Raw genomic sequence first — 12,974 nt, 5'->3', positions numbered from 1 at the left:
CATGCTTAATCGTTTCAGCTTTAATGCTGTCAAATCCTACAGATGTACGATTCTTACGGTTTCTTATTAATCTTTGTACCTCTATGCAGGTCACTGGGAATAAAAAAATAGTTCACTACACTACGTTTCTTTAAAGATGAGTGTATCATCTGTTAGGTTACCGGTGGAAGGCATATATTCGCCACTAGCTATGAAATGCGCGTTTAATGCAGTGGCTGCAGGAACAGTACCATATAGGTGGTTGGCAGCTGTACTGCATGATTGGAAGCTGTCTATGGGTAAGATTATTAAGCTTATGCCAGATTTCTTGGGGGTCGTTGCGAATACATGAAAACGGTGTCTTATAATATTCAGACTTCGCTTTCTTAAGTTCACTGTTTAATTTGTTTCTGAATTGTTTGAACTCGGTAAGTTTACAGGACTCGCGTGTTTTGACAAAGAGGGTACATTTTGTTTTTGCAGCGAGTTTTTTTTATTAAGAACTGTCGTTATCCATGGCTTTCTAGCTTTCGAATTATGTTCCTTCCATACTTTATTTGAAAATGCAAGCTCATAGCATGGCTTTAATTTCTTGAAAAATAATCTATAGGCTTTGTTGATATCCGAATGCATTATGACGGCTCACCAATTTATATCATGTCGACATGTTCGAAATGTATTCGACGTGTGCAAGCTAATATCCCGATAGGAGCTCGATGTAGACATGTTTTTGCGATCCTCACTTGCAATGAATACAAAACAAAAAACAGGAAGGTGATCACTGATATCTGTTGATAAAATACCAGATGTCATTGAGGAGTATACACTTGTGACACATCGGTCCAACAGTGTTGCAGTTTCATAATTTTGCGAATGGCCACTTGTGCAAGGTTTGTAAATGCATAAGAATAGAATATGATACGATGTTCTTTTGCAGCTCACTAGCATATTAACATTCATATCTCCCATTATTAGAAACGTAGCCATAGGATCACACAGAAAATTTAATATTTTATCCACAAATGACAATTTTCTGTCTATGTTCAAAGGTGGCCTATAAACCACAGCAACTCTCCTTTATTTAAACAAACGTTTAGGTATTCTATGTCAAAATCAATAAAATAAAGATCTCGTAACACTTCACGGTAGGATTGTTCTAGAAGATACATAGCAACACCGCCACCACGAACACGAGCCCGAATACGACCAAAGTAATCTTAACCGCGGAAGTATGGCGGGTTGTCATCTGTTTAAGATAACCATGTTTCAGTAACCATTATTATGTCGAATTGAACTTTTATATTGTCAAATAATTTATGTAAGGCATATTCCTTGTTACGGACACTTCTTTGGTTAAGGTGAATGAGGGACAGTTGCTTATTAAAGTTTAGGCCTGAAAATGTTTAATTAAACAATTGTATTCAATATATTTTGTTGGCATACAGTACGATGAGGACATTATGCAAACTAGAATTGTATAACGTACGTATGGATTACACAGCACTTTTATTTCGAAATTTTCTGAATGTCCTCCATGGCACAGATGCGTAAAACAGCTGACGTTTCGTGTCCTCCGGCAACGACTGGCAGTCTTTGCTTTCTTCTGGCTAAGAAAGTAGTCTTTGCTATTCGAATGATATTGTATTAGGTAATCCACTATATCGAAAGTTGCGGAATATTCGTCTGTACACGCAGAAAGATTGGTGCTCTAGTGGAGAGGTATTCTTCCGAATTATTCTGCTGCGTGGTAACCGAAATCGCTGCGCAGACGCACGAGATGCTTAGCAAACGCACGGAGTAGATTGCTGCGCAACAGCAGTTTCCGGTCTTTAATTGAGCACGTCTGGCTTTGCGAGCATACAAATCTGTTGCCTCGATTCAGGTGAGACAATTTAGTATTTGGCTGGTCTCAACATAGGTTTCGATTCCTACATGGCAGGTGGTGCTGTAACATTACACTTAGCTCCTTCGACGAACATTTTATCAAGTTGGTGGGGTGACATGTTGTCAATTTGTTTAATTACTGTCATTGTCGTAAGGCACAAGATACGGTCATTGTTCAGAGTTTTCTGATTTACAAGCTACTCAGCTTGACCCGACGTCCCGCTGTTAACGGCATTACGTAATTACATTTACGACATTACATTTACAAATAACGCGAATAAGAATATTTTTTTTTTCAAATGGCCTCACCGCAGCTTTTAAAAAGCACTCTTCTTAGGTAGTAGAATTATTTGTTACTAAATTCAATATTCTAAAATGCTAGGGTGGTTATGAGTTGGTTATTCATAGTGCCCCTGTTTTAGCGCTGACAGACACAGGCTCCAGGATGGACACAGGACACACGAAGCGCTACTTTCAACTTATTTGTTTCGTGAGAAAAAATGCACTTATATACGTGGCCGCGTTCGCAGACTGTTAGTGTGCAATTTTCTTTCAGCTAATCCGCATCATCATCATCATCTTCTTCTTCTTCTTCTTCAGCCTGGTTACGCCCACTGCAGGGCAAAGGCCTCTCCCATAATTCTCCAACAACCCCGGTCATGTACTAATTGTGGCCATGTCGGCCCTGCAAACTTCTTAATCTCATCCGCCCACCTAACTTTCTGCCGCCTCCTGCTACGCTTCCCTTCCCTTGGAATCCAGTCCGTAATCCTTAATGACCATCGGTTATCTTCCCTCCTCACTACATGTCCTCCCCATGCCCATTTCTAATCCGTATATTTGGTGACAAAGAAGGAGCCAGTATGCTGACACAATCAGAAAATTGACGATCAGTCAGACAATTGGGACAGGCATGCTGACACGATAACTGCCTAACGATTAGAGAGTTAGGTAAGGATTGTGCAAGCATCACTTCCCTCTCTCTGTTGAACGAGGAAGTTGATTACCTGGAAAGATCTGCGCGCTGAAAGTGTGCTTACCATGTCACGTACATAAGCGTCTGTCTTTTGTTTTCGAAATGAGTGAAAATTAAATTAAATTTTTAATTTAAGCAGAACGTGCCGAAACCACGAGCTGATTGTGAAGCACGCCGTATGGGGGGGAGGGGGGGAGGGTGACTCCGGAAATTCGGACCACCTGGGCTTCTTTAACGTGTACCTAAATCTAAGTACACCGGTGTTTTCGCATTTCCCCCCCCCCCCCCCTTCGAAATGCGGCCGCCGTGGCCGGTATTCGATCCCGCAACCTCGTGCTTAGCAACCCAGCACCATAGACACTAAACAACCACGGCGGGTTCGAAATGAGTGAGTTGAAGGTAACAATTCTTGTGTCCTTTACTTCGTCTGCGCCCTTGTCTCTCAGCGCTAAAACAAGTTCTTTGTGAGGTAGTTTTTCTCGAACATTTGTTTACAAATCAACTGAAGAACTTGTGTATTCGAACGGTCTTAAATATTATTGAAGTGGCCTCACTCGCATGGTGCCTCATCATAGTTTCCCTGTGTGTATGCTTTACAAACCTTGTTGTTGAACTCCGGCTTCTCGGAGAGTAATGCGAACAGCGTCGCAGCACCGATGGAATGCCCGACGAAGAGAGTCTTGTTGTAACCAGTCACGTTTAGCACGAAGTCGATTGTGTCCGGCACGTCGAATTCGCTGATCTCCTGAAAACTGCAACCGCAGAAAATATACATACTCGTTTAGAGTGTCACTAAGTAAGTTCTGAAATGCGTAAAAGCTGCTTTCTCGAACTTATCACTTTTGGCACTTCAGATTAACAGCATTAAAAGCAGGACTAGGACGAGAGTAGACGAACTCAGCGCTGTCTGACAACTATTTTTTTTTTCGCATGTCGACGTAAGTGTGCACTGAGAGTATATTAAGTAAAGCAAAAAAAAACAATAAACAGACAAAGATATACGACGTCACCGCTAAACCGTGTGTTCACGTAATGGATAGGTACATGGCGTCGCTACGATGCTGCAATATCAAAGGCACTCTGACACACTTTACACCACTGATGGATGACGATATATACTATCAGTATATGTTGACGTCAACACGCAATAAAATTGATTGCTAAGCAGAGCCGCGTCGGTCTACATTTATCTTGGTCTTGCATTTAACGCTGTTATACCTTTGACTTCTGAGATGTAGAAGCCAACCCAATTCAAGCCCACTACAGAAGCTCATGAGTAATTTTGCCTCGTTCGACAGATAAGTTGGCACCGTAACTTGAGAGATCGTCAGGAGCAACGAATTTTTTTTTTGTAATAACATGCACAGCGTTTATACTTACAAACCTCTACTGAAGGTGCAGCAATACCGACCCTTCTATTACCCCTTACATCCACAAATGCGCTTGCAGTTATTGGTCAGGATTAAATGTCTTGTGCAACAAGCGTTCGTGTGTACACTGAATGTCGAAAAAAAGAAAGCTGGCTTGCGCCGTAGTTAGATGCATGTGGGTCTGACACTGAGCGCAACTGGCCGCATACATGTCAGTCGACCGACGCATACGGGGCCAGTAAGACCATCACTGGACACGATGGAATGTACGCGCTGCTCCTACATGTACGGGGCAAGGCCTGCAGAATAGTAGAGCGTAGTTTCTCCAGAACTACAAGCAGGAAGCAGGCATTACGACATTCCTTTTGTAGAGGAGGCCACCGCGAACACAATAACCTCGGGTTGTGGTGGATGCGCAGTGTTGGAAAGCGGCTCTAAGTTGAGGACTTCGCGCTGCTCCGTTTCAAAGGCCTCTCTGTCAGGAAATGCTGGTGCCAAAGAAGCAATCAGATGGTCAAAGTTATCCGCATCACAAAGTGTCGTGTTTAGTGGCATTCGCGAAAGGCAGTCTGCATCATCGTGACGGCGCAAGCTGCTGTATTGAACTGTGAAGTTGTACTCCTGGAGCTGGTAGAGACCAGCGCGCGAGACGACCAGAGGGATCACCAAAGCTGATAAACCAGTACAACGAATGATGATCCATGACGATTGTTAATGAACGCCCATAAACATACGAGCGGAAAGGTTGCACAGCAAAAATGACCTCTAGGCTTGCTTCGTAACGCTTTAACTGCATTCAGGCGTACTTAACGTGCGACTCGCATAAGCAATTACGTGCTTTTTCCGCACGCATCGTTGAACGTGGGCTCCGCTGACGTCTACGTCATTCGCATCGGAGTGGATCTCTGTGGGGGCGGCTGGGTCGAAATGCCAAAGGATGGGGCCCATCGTCAGTAGAAAGTTTAGTGGATGAAATAAAAAGAAGCGTCGCACCCATGAGTACAATCAGAAGTGCTGTCCTAATGCAGAAGGCAAGTCAGGGGTTAGGCAACATCAGCAAAAGCAGGTTTAAATCGGCGGAAATAAGAGCAGAGGCCTAGGAAACTAGGAAGCGCTTTAACAGACCGAGAAGCCTTGAATGCTTCAACAGCTGCTGTCTTCTGTGGGTAAGGCCTAATACCATCCTTGTCTACAAGATGGCCAAGCCCCACTGTCTGCCGCTCACCGAAGCGACATTTCTTAGATTGAGTACTAGGCCGGCATGTTCGATGCAGCCTAAAGCACGTTCTAGGCGCCAGTTGTGCTTTTAAGAAGTGCTTCCGAAGACGACAACGTCGTCTAGGTAACTAATGTAAATATCCCATTTGAGGCCTCGAAGACTGCTGGCCATAAACATTTCGAATGCCGTTGGTGCATTACAGAGCCCAAACGGCATGACGTTGAACTCAAATAAGCCATCCGGGGTAATAAATACCGCGTTTATTTGTCTGCCGAGTGCATTAGAATTTGCCCGTATCCCGATCTCAAATCAACAGGAGAAAAGTAGGACGCCGAATGAAGGCAGTCCAATGCGTCCTGTATCTTTAGAAGAGGGTGAACGTCTTTCTTGGCGATGGAATTGAGACCTCTGTAGTCCACACAAAATCCCCAAGTCCCGTCTTTCTTTTTCACAAGTATAGCTGGACCAACCCACGGACTGGACGGTACCTAGATTACTCCTCTCTGTAGCATTTCTCGAACTAGTTCATCGATAATCTTGCACTCCGACGGAGACACTCGATAGGGTTTCTGCCAAACGAATTCTGTTCTTGGTTTGCGACGAGGGAATCGAAGGCGCGTCATCCTCTAGGGCAAAGTCGAAGATACTTAAGTGCTTAGGTAGGTCGTTCGCTAGTGTACGGCGCTCGTCCGTGCTGACTGACTTCCTAATCGTAGGAAGAGTCTTTGATTCTTCTGAACAAACGCCATCTTCTTTATGTCGAATATCTGCGAGCACGGCGACTGGCGTCGACTTGTGCTCTTTGAAGAAAGCGAGCTTCGTGCCGATGGGTACCAGTGCATTTTTGCCAGAAGGGTTGCCAATCGATAATTCAGAGTGCCGCTGAGCTACAGATTCAAGAAAATGTGGAAGAAAAATGTTCTTCTTCATGCACGTTAAATGCGCAGCCACTACTGTGGTGTCGACGCCCTGATCAATGGTACTAGCACAGTCGATCGGAACACAAGCAGCTGACAAAGCAAGCACGAGAGTGTCCTCACAGGCATGAGATGCATCGTTCTCGCATGGAGCATCTTGCATGAGCTCGTAAGAAATGTCGCCACTTACAAACATCTCCCCTTTTCGGCGATCAACTGTGGCACCACACATCTGTAGGAAATTATTACCTAATATAACGTCAGGCGAGGATCGGCGTAGAATTGTAAATGCAGTCGTGAAAACTTTACCACCAAGTGACACTTGCACAGTGCAAAGACCAACAGGCCGCAGCGAATCCCCGCTCACGCCACATGTTACTTCATTTCACTGAAATACCACTTTGCACCATAATAATCTTTTAAAAGCAAGGCTATTCACGGAAACAGCAGCACCGATGTCCGCTAACGCCAATGTTGGAACATCATCAACAAGGGCTTCCCCATCGTTCTTCAACATAAACACAGGCGGATGCATCTTTCAACAGCGAATCTCCAGCGACCTCACCTCCATCAGCCACGCTGTCCAGTTTTCTGGTGGTGGTGACCTCGAACGATGCCGTGGTGAAGAAGACAGGTGCAATCGAGGGACAGGAGGACGACCTTACCCACCAGGAAGCTCACACATCCTCTGCTATGCCTTTAAACAGGTACCCGACTTTGTCTTATATAGACGTTCAAAATTCCTTAGACAAAGTTTCAAAATCTCCTCGATGTAAGTAGTGCAAGATGGAGGTAGATGTGCTCTCTGTGCCAGGGTGTGCTCTCCGGATTCCTTTTTTGCGTCCCAACCACCGAAGTATTTCTTTAGCTCATCGACGAAACAACCTCACGTCGTCATGATTTTCAGACCACATCAGGGCAGTGTCAGTGAGTGCGAAGACAACGTTGGTTAGTTCGTCGGTAGTGTCCCAGTAGCCAAACTTCCTTACTCTTTGGTAATGCCTAAGCCACTCGTCCACATCTTCACCAGCTTTCCCGGCGAAAACCCGAGGTTCTCGTCAGTAGCGGCACGTACTAGCAGCCATTGATCCCGGAGCGGCAGGATAAGTTGCTGAGCGTCTCTGTAGTGCACATCAGCAGGGGAAGGTGGTGGTACGGCGAGGCGATGACTCCAGAGAAGAATAAGTGGCTCCGGGTCCGTTATTACCTTAATTGCACCACACCTCCACCAGAACTATTATGACACGAAGGAAGCGGGGTTTATTTATTAAGCTTCAAAGCGGGCTTCAGAAGGGGCTCAACTTCCTTCTTCTCTTCTTGTTCTTGTTCATTCGTAAAATTCCCATAGTGAAATGGCGCAACCCATTCTGGGAAAAAAAATAAATTACAGGGTTTAACGTGCCAAAACCCCTTTCTGATTATGAGGCACGCCGTAGTGGAGGAATCCGGAAATTTCGACCAACTGGTGTTCTTTGACGTGCACCTAAATCTGAGTACACGGGTATTTTTGCATTTTGCCTCCATCGATATGCGGCCGCCGCGGCCGGTATTCGATCCCGCGATCTCGTGCTCAGCAGGCCAACACCACAGCCACTGAGCAACCACGGCGGGTCTAGTGTGGAGGATCGGCCATGAATCGAACAGTGAAAAAAACTGTTACCAATTTTTTTCAAGAAATAACGTGAAATGAAATAACTACCTTGTAAATGGGAATTCGTTCCCATTTTGTTCCATCCGCTTACATATGTTCTTATACTTATTCAGCTATATGTACTGTAATACTATATTTAAATAAGTATTTCACGTTAGGTATTTGGTTATCGAAAATGCAGGCACGGCAAAATATCAGCTGATATCTGTCGTAACACATACTGCTGTGGCAGCAACCAAGACAGCATATATCTCACCTGAAATCCCACAACTCCTTCTGGTACCACGTGTAGTTTACGTGTCTGGACTGGCTGCTTCCCCTCACGTTACCCAGCCACACGTCAAAACCGGCATCGGCCAAGAGATAGGCTGCAACAAATCAAAAGTCGGTGTAACGTGCCCTCGAAATTATGAGGCGAAGCCAAGCATGCTGATTCGACACATTGTTATTCGATTAGAACCGAAGGCCGGTCAAGTTTTACGTTTGCTCAAAAACTTAACGCCATAAACTACAAGGTGCAGAGAAAGATCACACAAAAAGATCACACATGGCAACGGAAGGCATGGTGTTTTGGCGTGCGCGCGCTGACACCGTTACGCCGTCAAAGGCACGAATGATGTTAGGTGATAGCATAATTAAGCTGGTATCAAGAAGTGTAGTGACAACGAGCAATAATTTACCTAATTAACCAAGCTTGTGTCATTCTCGAGACGAATTTCAGCTACTTAACATACCTATATTAAGAGCAGAATGATTAATGCAGCGACATATAGCTTTTGTTTGCGGTTGTAAACGCGCTGAAGGAAACGCAATGAGTTTCCTGGGCACGTTCACACCAGGCGTCATTTATGTCAAGCATGAGCGTCAAGTTAAGATGGCCTTTTGCATACGGGGCGGGGGGCGGGGGGCGTAATTCTGTCAGGTCTTACAAGCGCCGCACACTTCCGCATACCATAGCACAAAAGTGCTAAGAATACAAGTTGTTGATGCCTCAGAACATGGCTCATGGCCACGTGGGGTCTACGAACCCATTGTGAGTTGTTTGTCACTGCCTGGCACGCCTTCTACTTCTTTCCCTAATTGTGAGATTTAACCTGTTCAAATTCCTCAAACTGCACATTGGGTTATGAGAGACACAGTATAGCGGTGGGCTTTGAAGTAATATTTAGCACCTGGTTTTTGTTGATGTGACCTCAAAGAACGGCAGACAAGCAGTTTTTGCATTCCTCCTCCATCGGAATGCGGCCGCCGTGGTCGGCGTTCTAAGCTTGGAACGTTCAGGAAAACGTTTCGGTAACTAAGTCAACTCGCCTGTCAACTTTTGACTGCAAGAATGTGAGAACGTTCGTCTGCCTGCATATGTTACTGTGCTACGAGACTGCGTAAATCACAGGAACTTGTGAGCTATTTTTCGGATCCTCAACGTCTTTCGCGTATTCTTTTTGTCAGTTTCCCCTTTTGTCACTCGAGGACATCAAACAGGGACATCGGGGATATAAGAGTGTCAAGTAGTCGCTGGCGATAGGGTAATCATCAGAGCATAGGTACGTTGCCTTGTAACATTTTCGGAGCTCCTTATCGGGAGCCATTCAACGCGCTTCAGATAGCCTAGATAGCCTAGATAGCCTAGATAGTCTGTGTGGTTCACGCGTCTCTTGCGCAAGCAGGTTTCACTGCCGCGTGCAAAGCAGGCAGCATAAGTTTGGCGGAGGTATCGCAAAACGTTCGAAACAAAGTACGGTAATATAGCACCTAAAAGTGGTATTTGATTTGCATAAAAGTTGTGAAGCGCTACGTTAGTATTTTTTTTTAGCACAGCTTTCTCTGGCTCCTCCCCCGTCAACATGCAGCTAAATTAACTACAGGCCAATCCCAGAAATAGTCCGATCAACAGTGCTAACTTGCTGGTCCGATCCTGCCTCCCAAGGGCTATAATGTGGTTTGTAACGCCGGCAGATACTGGAGACAGTGCAGAGTCAGAGCACTCATACGCTTCATAGTATTTACCATATCGCTAGCCAAAAAGTGTTCCCCAGCAGCCTATGCTGTCTTTTCAATCGTTCGTCAATTCTTTCTTCTGCATTTAGTTTTTTTTTCTTTCTTCTCTTTCTTGTTCTGCAACTTTTTTTTTATGCTTTACCAAGGCGCTTTACTGCGCCTCGGTAAAGCCAAATCAAAACGCGCTAAGCGTCGCAACCACTCGCTTGCCCGTGAGTTCATTACTTCAACGGCGTTCAATTGGACATTAATTCTTTCCCATTCACAACTTATGGGAAGTGCTTAGGTGTCCTCACTCAGATTTTTTTTCAATGCATTAGCCTTACGAATGTCGAAGTGGCGGAATGGATATATATATACAGTCGGCTTCTCCCGGAAGTATGTCATTCTTATCGAAATTCGAAAGCCCATTGTCGCTTACTACAGCCTGTATATTAAACTGCGTGAATAAATATACATAGTAACAGTAAGTAGCAGCCGCGTATGGGAATCCACTATATTACGAAATAAAGCGTCCATGGAAAAGCAAGGAGCAAGCTTTTGTTGAAAAGAGAGCGTTTGAGAAAAAAAAAGAAAATGACTTCGCGCTCGGCTTGCGTGCTCTACGCGACGCGCACGACTGCAAAATATGGCTGAAATGTACAAAGCAGCGTATGCTATCCGCGGACTGTGTTTTTTCACCAAGCCTGAGGGCTAGTTCAGGACCCCTTTAAGAGTTCTGGGGTTTCACCTGGCAAGACCAAGATATGATTATGAGGCACGCCGCAGGTAGGGGACTACGGATTAATTTTGACCCCCAGAGGATCTTTAACGTGCCCCTTGCGTGGTACACGGGCGTTCTTGCATTTCTCCCCCATGGAATCCCGGCCGCCGCCGCCGGGATTCGATCCCACGCTCTCGGGCTCAGCAGCACCACACCAAACCACTACTCCACCAATGCGGGTTTCGACGATGTCTATGCCGCAGGCTTGCAATTCTCAAATGAGCTGGATATATTCGACAATCTCCACCGATTCTCGGAGGTCAGAACCATGGCGGACTGGTCCAGTCCACCCTCACCACAAGAGGGCTTGAACACGCTGCTTTGATTACTGGCGAGATGAGGATTTTGTGAAAGACTGATTGTTCGCGTTTATCATGACTTCATGTTCACACTTCTTTTTTGGCGCATTTCTCCCTCTCTAGTTCACATCAGTTCTCTTTCAATCTTCTTTGCTGCTAAACGCTGCTAAAAGCCTTGCCATGAAATTCCAATACTTACCCTAGTGAAGGATGGCCAGCCTGTTTCGCACTACCTTATCTCCCTGCCCTTCCCCGTCTTTTTTCTCCTTCTCTTCCAACGGCTTTTGCATTAGCATGACTGGCATGTTTGGTTACGAAATGCATGGTTACGGTGAACACCACAGCCATACTCCTCACGCAGGAGCCGCAGCTCACCGTATAACCTCTATACGACGTCTGTACGAACCTCAGCCAAGTACTCACGCAAGCTCTGGTCGGGCCCGTTGACCACCCACACGCTGGACGAGAAAAGAAGTGCGTGCATGAGTATCACTGGCGGCCGCGGCTGGAAGCGACGTGGAGGCGGCGAGGACGACGACCGGAGCTCATCTCGACCGTACGGGATCCTCTGCAGCGGCAGCACGTAACCGTCGCGCGTGGTCACCACGTACTCTTGCACCAGGTAGCCCTTGTCGGTGATTATCTCCGTCTGCGTTCAAGATGGCAGTGCTTAATATCAATGCATAACTTATGACCTAATTAATTCATGTTTTTTTTTCGGTCGAAGTATAAATACCACTTAGTTGAACATTTCGTAATTTTAGCGTTGTGAATGACTCACCTACCCATTGTTTGCACTTCCTATTATTGACGAAAAAAAAGAAGCAACGATTTACAATAGAGCAGTTTGCGTCGGAGAAGTTAATGTCATAGACAGCTGCAAAAAAGGACTAAGCGATAAGATGTGTTTGCTTATCACAACGAGACCAGCTCTTTCATGATTTCTTGAATTGGAGCGATTTGATTTCCGTAGAGGTACTCTGTCTACAAGAGCATTTCTGAGAAGTTAATCAATGCATAATAATTACTGGCAATTATGATTTATAAGTACATTAACACTGACTTATTAATTCAATAAAGATTAGATTAGGTTCAGCTGTGTTGTTAATATGTTTCTAGGTGGCTCAAAATATCACCTTTATCCTAAGCTTCGACTTGGCAAGGCAGGAAATAGGCAAAAACTAAAGACGTGGAGTGACGCCTTCTTTGAAGTTGTCAAACCGGCTTCTGGTGACGTCAAGAACAATGACGTCGACACTTTCGGTTTAGTTCATTGTTTATGCGAGAAAATTGATTACTTTACAACTGAATGAACCAAACACTCGCCCTTGGATGTTTAGAAGATTTCTCCTGCGCTGAAACGGTCCGCATCCAAAACAAGCACACTGAAATTTATGATGTCACATTGAGCTAGCGGCGCTGAGGCTTGGGCGTGGAATACAAGGAAAGGCGCGGGAGTGAATAAGACGCGCGTCCGGTTTGCTACTATACGCGAGGTGAAGGGGGATGAAAGGAAAGAAAGGAGGGGGATGGAGGGATTGAGGGAGGGAGGAAGGTACTAGTAATGCGAACTCGTTGGCTGACCTTCACCCCTACAATCGGTCACAGAGGCCAGCCGATTTCATAAACCGTAGCGATGCCCGCGTCGTTTTGTAAGCCTGAGACACGTGGGGCCATGGTACAAGGATCTTTGTATCTGAGTATGGTCTACTATCTAATCCGTTCAAAAAGCTCCGAAACAGCGTCACGCTCGATGCCGTGAGGATGTCGCAAAGACAAATGTTCTATCACCTCTTCACAGTTGCATGAGTCACCGACATGCGTGTCTGGCATTGCAATCACGAATGATCAATCTTTCGTAAACACCACCGCAAACAAGAGGCGGCGCAACAAAGTTGCACCACGGCGCGAGATGTGT

At 45.4% G+C, this 12,974-nt stretch overlaps 1 protein-coding gene across 1 annotated transcript in view; it reads right to left on the bottom strand.

The window, feature by feature from the left end:
• LOC135920354 (lipase 3-like) overlaps positions 1–12,974 on the bottom strand; it is a 33,805-nt gene that overhangs the window by 11,352 nt on the left and 9,479 nt on the right. The window contains exons 5-7 of the mRNA XM_070534710.1: positions 11,480–11,705; positions 8,253–8,364; positions 3,441–3,591 (exon numbers count right to left, since the gene is read on the bottom strand). Coding sequence (XP_070390811.1) covers positions 3,441–3,591; positions 8,253–8,364; positions 11,480–11,705 — 489 coding nt within the window. The remainder of the gene's footprint in view (positions 1–3,440; positions 3,592–8,252; positions 8,365–11,479; positions 11,706–12,974) is intronic.

Source organism: Dermacentor albipictus, chromosome 2, assembly GCF_038994185.2.
Source record: "Dermacentor albipictus isolate Rhodes 1998 colony chromosome 2, USDA_Dalb.pri_finalv2, whole genome shotgun sequence".
Classification (NCBI taxonomy): Eukaryota; Metazoa; Arthropoda; class Arachnida; order Ixodida; family Ixodidae; genus Dermacentor; species Dermacentor albipictus.
Note: the sequence above shows the minus strand (reverse complement) of the source record. Positions and strands in the feature narration are given on the sequence as shown.